Source organism: Agelaius tricolor, unplaced genomic scaffold (assembly GCF_023055355.1).
Source record: "Agelaius tricolor isolate 1412-34295 unplaced genomic scaffold, bAgeTri1.0.p SCAF_2, whole genome shotgun sequence".
NCBI lineage: Eukaryota > Metazoa > Chordata > Aves > Passeriformes > Icteridae > Agelaius > Agelaius tricolor.
In genome coordinates this window covers 71,963,439-71,972,899 of record NW_027269262.1, presented here as the reverse complement: position 1 = coordinate 71,972,899, position 9,461 = coordinate 71,963,439, and the positions used below count along the sequence as shown (strand labels likewise).

At 43.9% G+C, this 9,461-nt stretch overlaps 1 protein-coding gene across 2 annotated transcripts; it reads right to left on the bottom strand.

The window, feature by feature from the left end:
- Window positions 1-696: 696 nt before the first annotated feature.
- Window positions 697-7,820, bottom strand: ZNF706 (zinc finger protein 706). Of its 2 annotated transcripts, none has more exons than XM_071421479.1 (4): window positions 7,657-7,820; window positions 4,612-4,748; window positions 3,306-3,413; window positions 697-2,691 (listed from the first exon to the last, which is right to left on the bottom strand). In XM_071421479.1, exons 2-3 carry the CDS (start codon window positions 4,744-4,746, stop codon window positions 3,318-3,320), a joined length of 231 nt encoding a protein of 76 aa, XP_071277580.1. In that variant the 5' UTR covers window positions 4,747-4,748; window positions 7,657-7,820; the 3' UTR covers window positions 697-2,691; window positions 3,306-3,317. The 2 variants fall into 2 exon arrangements, with proteins under 2 accessions (XP_071277580.1, XP_071277582.1); XM_071421481.1 differs by lacking the exon at window positions 7,657-7,820 and adding an exon at window positions 7,212-7,548.
- Between the last annotated feature and the right edge of the window lie 1,641 nt (window positions 7,821-9,461).

Here is a 9,461-nt window from a genome sequence, read left to right as displayed (position 1 = left end):
CCCAGAAGATGAAGGCTTCTGAAAATCCAAAACCCCTCTTAAAGCTGCTCCACAAGTATCCATGACAGCTGATGTCCACACTGACACAGTAAGAGCCCTTCACCTGAATGCTGACCCTGCACAGAAATTCATCTTTCTCAAGGGAATACAGGAAACGTTCCATGTCTATTTTGCTTTCTTACGCAGTTAGATAGCTTCAAGTTACATGGCTGTCACAGTCAGGAAATTAATTTTCTAGGTGCAGCAAAAGCAGGCAGGAAATATGACATTTTATGGTTTATAGTTTTAATTCTCTTTAATCAGACACATTACAATGCACAACTGTGTCTTTAGCCAGGTACTAGGGTGTGCTTTCAGATCAGGAAGAGATGATGGAGAACTAGTCCTTCCTCTGATCTTTTAGGTACAACAAATATTGCAGATACTCTGACTGAGGGCTATTGCCACATTTAGTACAGCCTTTATAACAATTCAGTCACAGCTTTCATTTACTTCTATAATTACGATGACAGTTATTGCAGCTGGGGATCTTACTGAACTGAGGATCACCCTTGGCTTCCAACATATAAACCCCATCATTTCAGAGGGCATTTTCAACTTGAGCATCATAGGAGTTTTGAAAATACAATTCTAACTGAACGTAACCATCCCACTAATGATGCAGCTTTCCAGCTCTTCAGTGCTCATTAACAGAGATTGTTTATGAAACAAGTCTTTTATTTAATGCTACACAATCTGAACTGAAGGAATAGAACATTTACTTCACCTCAGGCCCAAGCTTTAGGGATGCATCCCCAAACATTTTCCAGAGTAAAACCATTTTCTCAAATACCAATCAGTGCAAGAAACATCTTTTCCATTTCTACTCAGCGTATTTTTAGACAAACTACAGCATTAGAACATTGAAGTACCTCTTCCCCATACAGCACATAGGTTGAAAGCAGATTTCTTGCCTTGTGGAGCCAGTTTATCAGGATGTATGTATTGATAACATTAAAGAAAAAAAAATGAATTGTTACATTCTGATGTCAGGTGTACAAGTGCAGTAGTGGATTACGCTGAGGAGAATAACATTATCTATAAAAGTTAAGTGGTATACAGGTTATCCCAGAGTGACTATAATACAGAGAAACTTTATGCCAAAGTAAGTATTTACAGAGATACTGTCACAGCAAAGAGGACAGGAAGCTAGTCTCACAGAAGTAGTTCAATAAAGAGAAAATGAGTGGACAAAGACAAAGGTTTTGACTTTATATAATAAAATACCAAGTGCATTCTTTTAAGTGAATGAGTCTTTGAGACTATGGTCCTAGATTTTAGGAAGCCATTTGAAGGTCAGATGTATAGTCCTGCTGCATAGCAAGGGTTACTTGGACTGCTGGAATTTTTACATCCATTGTTAACTCTGCACATCACAGCAATTCTAGTACTGCTTCTAACTGCAGAGTAAAAACTAAAGCTCTTAAGCCCCCTCCAAAATGCCTAAGATGGGATTTTGTATAGTAGACCTTCCAGCACAATTCCCATGTTTCTCCACTACTTTTGTGCTGTACATCTGGGATTATAACACAGCCCAGAACACTTTAGTGGTAATTATGTTTATCTGCTCAAATGGTCTTGGGCCAGAGTTATTATCCAGCTTTTTCTTGTCATTGCAACTTTAATCACATCCGATTTCTTTAAGTAGCCATATTATTTTATTACTTTGGCTCTTTTCCAACAGGCTTATTTTAAGCTGGTTGTGAAGGAAGGTTATTAATGGCTGGCTATTTTACATATTCCTTCAAGAGAGAAATAACCAGACACATTTGAGGGGGAACATGTGTGGTTGACTGCTCAAAATATCACTAAAAATATTTTAAAATCCAGTTTTCAACTAAGAGCAGAGTTGCTTTAACCTGTTATTTGGCAAGCATTTTTCAATCGTGCCACCTCTCAAGCTTCCTCAGCCATCTACCTAAATAGAAAGGATAACAAGCATAACTAGAGCTCCTCCAGTGCATGACTTCAAGGAACATGATCCCTCACAGTAAAGGAATCCCATCTGAAATGGCTTGCAGTACTTAAGACTCCAGCACACAGGACAAAAACGTAGAAGGAAGTCTCATGATTCTCATGCAGCTGCTCAGGGGTGTGTTGCACCTTGAGCTGTCAGCTTGACCACTAGTGGCTGGGCTCAAGCAGGCAGCACACTTGACAGTAAATCAGAGCAGCTTCCCTCTCCACTTTAAGATTAATTTACTGTAATGTACATTACTTGCAGTGGAATGATACTGCTCATGTTTTGGCAGGATGGGGAAAATTCCACTTTTGTACTTTTTATTATTTTATAAGGCAGATAATGCAGAAAGGTGAAACAGAATTTCTACAAGGAGTTAATCTGTGATATTGTAAAATCAAAGTACTACTTTATTAAGTGAGTTATTTTACACAATATGAACATCAATATAATTACAATTGTAAAAAATTTTTTATAACAAGTATGGACTGATTTTTTAGGATTTCCAAATAGGGCACAACTGTACATTTACACAGAATTGTCTTTGCATGAAGCCCAAGAGGGAACAGCATAAAAATATGAATGTTTCTGTAGCCCCTTCATTTTTGCTGATCAACAGTTTTAGAAAAGCAGCTGCAGGTTTGTTATGTAAGGTCTGACAGTAGAAGAGTCAATAGGTGTCATGACTTCACCTATAAAAAACAAGAACAACTCGGTTAAGCTGAACCATTACACAATGCTGCTTATCTCTGATGAATGAAATACCATACTACTGCTTTTTACCTTATTTCAGCCTTTTATTATAACCACTTTCAGTTACAGCCTAACAACTGCCTACTGGGAAATCTCTTCTACAGTCAACACAGAAATTCAGATTTTTCTGCATTCACTTGCATAGCTTCAGGAACAAAAAGGCTCAATTGTTGGAAATATACTAAACAACTGTTTACATTACATGTTTTATAGTAACAGATCAATTGTACTTATGTATTTTGTTCAAAGCAAAACAAACATTTCAAAGCAAGAACTAAATAATGAAATATTCCTAAGAATGACCATTTGAAATAACATTAATCCCTTTTAAAACAACCTCCGGGCACAGTGAAATGCCACAGCCATTTCACCCATGTAAGAACTAGCTTGCTTCTTTCTTCTCTTTTTAACAGTTCAGGGGTATAACTATAACCTACAGTAGTTTTCATATTAAAAGAATTGAAGCAAGTTTAAAGTCACAGTTGTTGGTGGTAAAAAAACCAATTTGTAATACATCTTTCTCAGACAATCAATTAAAAATTAAGGTAATGACCTGTAGACAACTTTATGCCTGAACATCAGCCAATTCTGGAGGAAGTGGAGTCTTAGGATGCTTGCTTTCAAAGTGCTGTTTGAAGGTCTTGGGATCCGGCATTTGAGTCTGATTAAAGAGAGACATTAAACTTTATGCACAGTACAAGAGTTAAAGAACACTACAAAACCTAATCCCCACTATGTTTTATTTTCTTTCCCCAGAAGCCAACTCCCTCCTTGATGACACTGCTATAGTGCCAGAAGCACCACTAATTTAGCTGCAGGGTAAGATGGAGTATTTAACTGCCTATTTTCAGAGGTGCTTTCATGCACTACAATCACACTTGCTTTGGCATGGTCATCAATGGTGTTAGTCTGGCTAGGTATCTTCCTGCACATCTTGCACTTCACAGGCCGGCCTGGTGGAAAACCTCCCTCCTCACCATTTTCTTTTTCAACGCCTTAAAGACAAACATTTATCCTTTACAGAATCAAATCTGTATGAAAGCCATTTCTTTACTTTACCAATGGGCCAAGAAGTTATAGGGCATGAACTGAGTCTCTACTTGGCACAAGCAATCTCAGACTTTTGCTATGACACAGTTGCAGACATTGACTGCCCAAACTGATTGGTACTACAGCCTGATTTCACAACAAGAGGAGCTGGTTACAAGTACTTAAGTAAGCAACCCTCAATTTGGAATCCTATCTAAGACATTTGAAGTGGCAGATCTATTCTGAGACTGACTATTGAAGTGAAAATAGCAAGTTCATCCTTCAGCTCCAAAAGAAGCATTTAGGAAAATCAGCCAGAAGGAAAAGAATAATCTGATTAGTACTCAAATTTCTTTATTCTTGTCAAGTAAGTTGTTCTAGCAAAAGTTACTGTGTCTCAAGCTTACATTAAAGCTTTTGGCACCACCGCTTCTCCTTTCTACAGCAACATCCATTACCACTGATTCCAAGACAGGTCAACTCCATCACAGAGAAAATATGTTTCCACATAGAGACTAAACAAGAATTGACTGCACACTTTTTACATGTTCTATCTTATACTAAGAGCATATGCAGACCACTGTAATACAAAAGGCAAAATAACCACCCAAACCAGACCTGAACACAGCCTCTCAGATTTTCTATCTCAATTACCAGTAGGGCTCAGTAATCTGTAAGCAAGTCACATAACAGATGCAAACTCTTCTTACAGCAACAAGCTAGACAACCACTTAAGTATTTTAGTTTCCACTATAAAATCTAAAAATCCTGTTCTAGGCAAGGAGACAGACCTCTCCCTACAAGACTATTTTGACTTCAGTTCCTCTTACCCTACAGACAGTGCAGGTATATATCAAGGCAGCCTTGGCTGCAGCCTTCTGATCATGTCCTTGTTTCTTTTTTTGCTCAGCTTGCTTTTTGGCATTTTTCTGCTGCGACTGAATCTTCTGCTGTCCACGAGCCATATCTACAAACAAAAAGAAGACATTTAGTCTACAAACATGAGAAACTGCTGCTGCTATCTGACTGAAGAGCTGTAACCATGAGCACAATGCAGTCATCTGCTCTGTCCACAAGGCCTACAACTCCCATAACTCAAACACAACAGACATCTGTTCAAGCTCTTTGCTATGTAAAGCCTGTGGGTTCAGTATCATTCTTAAAATAAACATCAGAATTATTAGGCCATTCTAAGGTGTCTTCCTCTACTAAGATTCAAGCTCTACTTTTGAAAAGTGTTTTCAATAGTCAGAATAATGAAAAGTTTCCTTTACAGTTAATAGAAACTTATTCTTTTTTTCAAAAGGTTCTGAAAAATTCAAGGGTTTTGTTGTTTGTGGTTTATTAAGACTCAACCTTTACCTCTGGAACTTGAAACAAGTTTCAAGAAAGGCAAATCAAAGTATTGCCCAAGGTGTGTTATTGTCTTCTGTTTTAGGTGCTTGTGAGCTGCTTTGAAATTGGGAACTCCAAGAACAATAGGTCACTCATCTTTATTGAAGATGATTTTTACAGGTGGCTTTTCAGCCACATTTATGTGCATACAATTTCTTGAAAAAAAAAAAGACTGCCCCCATCAGAAGCCATTACTGTATCTAACACAGGAGCATAAAGCAAGTAAATGCTATTGCCATATGCCATTACAAGGTCCACCAGAAGACAAAATGAGACAAAAGTGTCACAATTCAGGGAGCATCAAGACATCACATTCCACAGCAGCGCACTCCACCTGCACACTGCCACCAGGACACCCAATTCAGTCTTTACCCCACCCCCAGAGCAGACACCCGACAGGATTTGGGCACACCAAGAGAACAGGATTCAGCATGTGGTTATATAACCCAGCAGCCCAATTTCTGCTATTGTGTCTCTCCCAGTCCCTCACGGCCCACGCACGGTTCAGTTGTGCGGCTCTCTCAGAAGCACAGCCCTGCCCAAGCACAGGACAGCTAGCCAAGCCCATTGTTCTCAGGATAACCACTAAAGTCCAGTGTTCCCAGGAGGGCAGCTGCTTGGCCACTGTCCCTCTGCGTGCCCTGGGCATTCACCCCAGGTTTGGTACCTATGGGACAGACAGACTGTCTGTCTCCCAGCAATCCCTCCCATCAGGACAGGTGGCCTCCCAGTGGGAGAGAAAATCCTACCCAAACAGTGACTGACCGACCTTTAGTAAATACATATGAAAAGCCCTTAAAAACCATTACAAAAATTAAGTTTCTATGAAACATCAACAACATGTGAAAATTCACTAGTATTGTGGGAATTTTTGGACAAGTGCCTAACATGGGAGCAAAACAGTGGCCCTGAGACCCAGAACAGCTCTTGTGGATTGAGAGACACCTCTGAGGCTGCAGCCCAGCTCTTTCATGGCATCCAACACCGCCATGTAACCCTCTGCAGAAGTATTAGACTACATCTTCAGTGTTCCCTCCTCTTCCCCCACCAGTTTCTCTAAAACAAAGTTCAGAAGTCCATACAGCTAATAAAATGGAACACAACAACAATTCCATTAACAAGCAGATAGAAATACATGTGGTGTCCAACAGTTTCCATAAGGTACAAAAGTCAATGTCAGTAAGACTAAAAGTGCCAGTCTATGTTCCACTGGATGCTACAACTACTTCAGAACACCCCACCCAGGGCCTCATGCTGTTTATATACAGCATGGCTCAATCAGAACACTGGATTCCCACTTTAAATTTAAAAAAGGAATATATATTTCCAATAGCTTTACATACAGAAGAAGGAACAGTAGGTTTTATTTCACTTCTATTTTATCAGCATTACAGCAATCGTCCAGGAGTCAGACGGTTCCTGACAGAAAATACTCAGATGTAACAAAAAAGAATTCTTTTCACAAAGTGTTTGCATATTACTTTGTATTTTAGTGCTTTGATAAGTACTACATTACAACAGCCAACCACACTGAGCTTTCATGTACTTGGCAACTGCTGGTTTTACTTAAGTCACAGACAAGAAAACGCGACTACAAACATTTGCTCAAAAATATCAACCACGACACAAAGTCCAAAACCAAAAATCCGAGAGTTTAAATACTGCAAATTACATTAATGCACTTGAAACAGAGAAAAGTAAGGTTTAGTCTACTATTATTCTAAGAAAGTGACAAAACGAATAATCCCAAAGCTCATTTAAAAGAATGATCAATTCATCTACAAAGCCAAATCACTAATTTCAATTGCACAACGCAGGTAAGTGTTGTTTTCCCTATCAGGCACGCCCTCACAGAGTCCAACAGACCAGCCGGCTGTCTCCAAATAAAGAACGCGCGAGCACGTAGGAAACAGCACACATGGAAAAAATCTGCTGCCAAATCGTAACAGGATTTTTTACTGCCAAATCATAGCAGCAGCAGCAGCAGCACGGGCACCGTCGGGAAGCGAGGCTGAAACCCGCAGCACAGCCATACCTCACGCGGGGTCATTTCCTTGTAAGTCACCAGAATCGAGCGGAGTTTCAAGTCCTAAAGCTGGACACCGACAGCTGTCTCCGCTGTCACTGCCAGAGGCACACGGCAGCTCGAGCACCGCGGCCCCCCCGGCCGGGAGCGAGGGCTAGGGCGGCCGCTCCGCCAGGGACCCCCGGCCGGGCCCGGCCTGCGATGCGCAGGGACCGGGGGCGGCCACGGGCCTCGGAGGGCCCGGCGGGGCAGGGGCGGCCGCAGCCCCACCACGTGCGTAGCGGGAGGGAAGCGACCACGGAAAGACAGACGGACGGAGGCCGCAGCCGGGAGCGGCTGCCCGCGAGTGGCGCGCAGGCCGGGCCGGGCCGCCTCCCTTCCCCTGGGCCAGGCCTGCTCCCCTTCCCCCGCCCCACCCCGCTCCCCTGGGCTCCGCTTCCGCGGCGCTGCTCACCCGTGCGGGATGCGGGCTGGGCGGCCCTGCCGAGCGCTGTGGAGGCTCCGCGCGGCCCCGCCGCCGCCGCCGCTGCTCGGGAGGAGAACGAGGAGGAGGAGGAGGGAGCGGGACCGGCAGTGCGCGCGCGCCGGACCCGCCCCCGCGCCCGCGCGCCCCGGCCGGCGCTGGCCAATGGCGGCGCGCGGCCGTTACATAACGCCGGCGTGGGGGGCGGCGGGAGCCAGGGCTGCGGGGCCGCGGGTTCGCGTCCCGGCGGTGGAGCACCGTGCGGGGCTCCATCGCGAGCACCCGGACCGGCTGGCTGAGGCCACCAAGCCCGGCTTTGGGACCCTCGGGACCCTCCTGTGCTGCTGCGGGCAGGGGCGGGGTCCGGTCCTGGGGCGCACCGGGATCAGCCAGGACAGGCAGGCTCGCCCCGCCCGGTTCCTGGGAGCGCAGCCCGGGCGGAGCCCCGGTGGCGGTGCCGCAGCCCCGGCGGATGCGCGGCGCTGCCCTCGGGCTCCCAGCCGCATTCCTGTGTGCTTGGCGCACGGGCGCGGCCCGAAATAGCGCTGCTCGCCGGGATCCCGAGAAACGGCTCGGAGAGGCTCTCGGGAGGCCGAGGAGAGGAGGGGATCCTGTTCTGGCTGCCCTTCACACAGAGGGCCCGTGTGTAGGCTTGAAGGGTTAAGTAAAGTAGAAGGAAACAGCCTGCGATGAGAAGAATTTTATTCAAGTTTAAAGTGCAGTAGATCTGGTTAGGACACGTTTTGCAAGGATCGTAGAGGAAGTTTACAGGCTGTATCCACTGCACAAGTGATTTGGGTTACTGACTTGCATGAATACAGAGGTAGGCAGGCCCTGTAAGGAGGCATAAATGAGCTCTTTATTTTATACGGACCTCTTTGTTCGATTCAACCTTAGGGAGGCTGAATCTTTGTGCATGCTCAGATTATGCACCTGTTAGGAAAAGGTGAAATACAGGCAGCATCTCTGCTTAGAGATGACATTCTGCCACTCGTTGAGTAATTGTTGTAGCTTCCAAACCTGGCATCTTGATCACTTCTGTGTCCGGGGCAAAACAGCAAACATAATATACCTACCAGAGGAACTATTAGGTGTTAGCTTGATGTTTTGCAGAGCTTAGGCTGAATGATTGAATTGTTCTGATCCAAGATAGGAAAATGCAACAACAACAAAAAAATCCTGTAAAGAAGTACAGTGAAGGTTTTAGGCCATTATCATGAGTCTTGCCTAGAGCATGTTAGCAGTTGAGGGAGCTGTATAGTAGATTTCTGATATCAGTAAGTCACTCACAACATCTAAGATAGTCGAACATAAGCCTGTGATAAAAAATGAATTTCCTAATGTTCTCCTTTAAAAAAATCTTCCTAATATTCCTCTGTGCAACTATGTCTTCTGCATTAAACTGATAGCTTTGAAATTGATCTGCATTAAAATGATCTTGTCACTGGGTTCTGAACTTTATGGAAATAGGCAACTATAAAAAAAAAAAACCACTCAAAGTGCATATGTGCATGGGCTTGTGGGGTGGTGTGGAGAGGGCGACTTTTTGTGTCCTGGGCTTGCAAGCAGGTGGCTTTCAGAATGAAGTTTTGCTTTCATCAGGCGGGACACTGGCAAGTGAAAAAGTAGCTTCTGTCCTGGCTGATGCTATTTTTAAGGACTGCTGGCCTTATATGTGAAACTGGAGAGGGTTTTTCAAGGGTCATGTTCCCATACTATGGTGTTGCTATACATCTGGCTAGACAAGAATTTCAAATAAAGTGGCTCTCCCAAGCACATGCTAAGCTCTGGCTGGT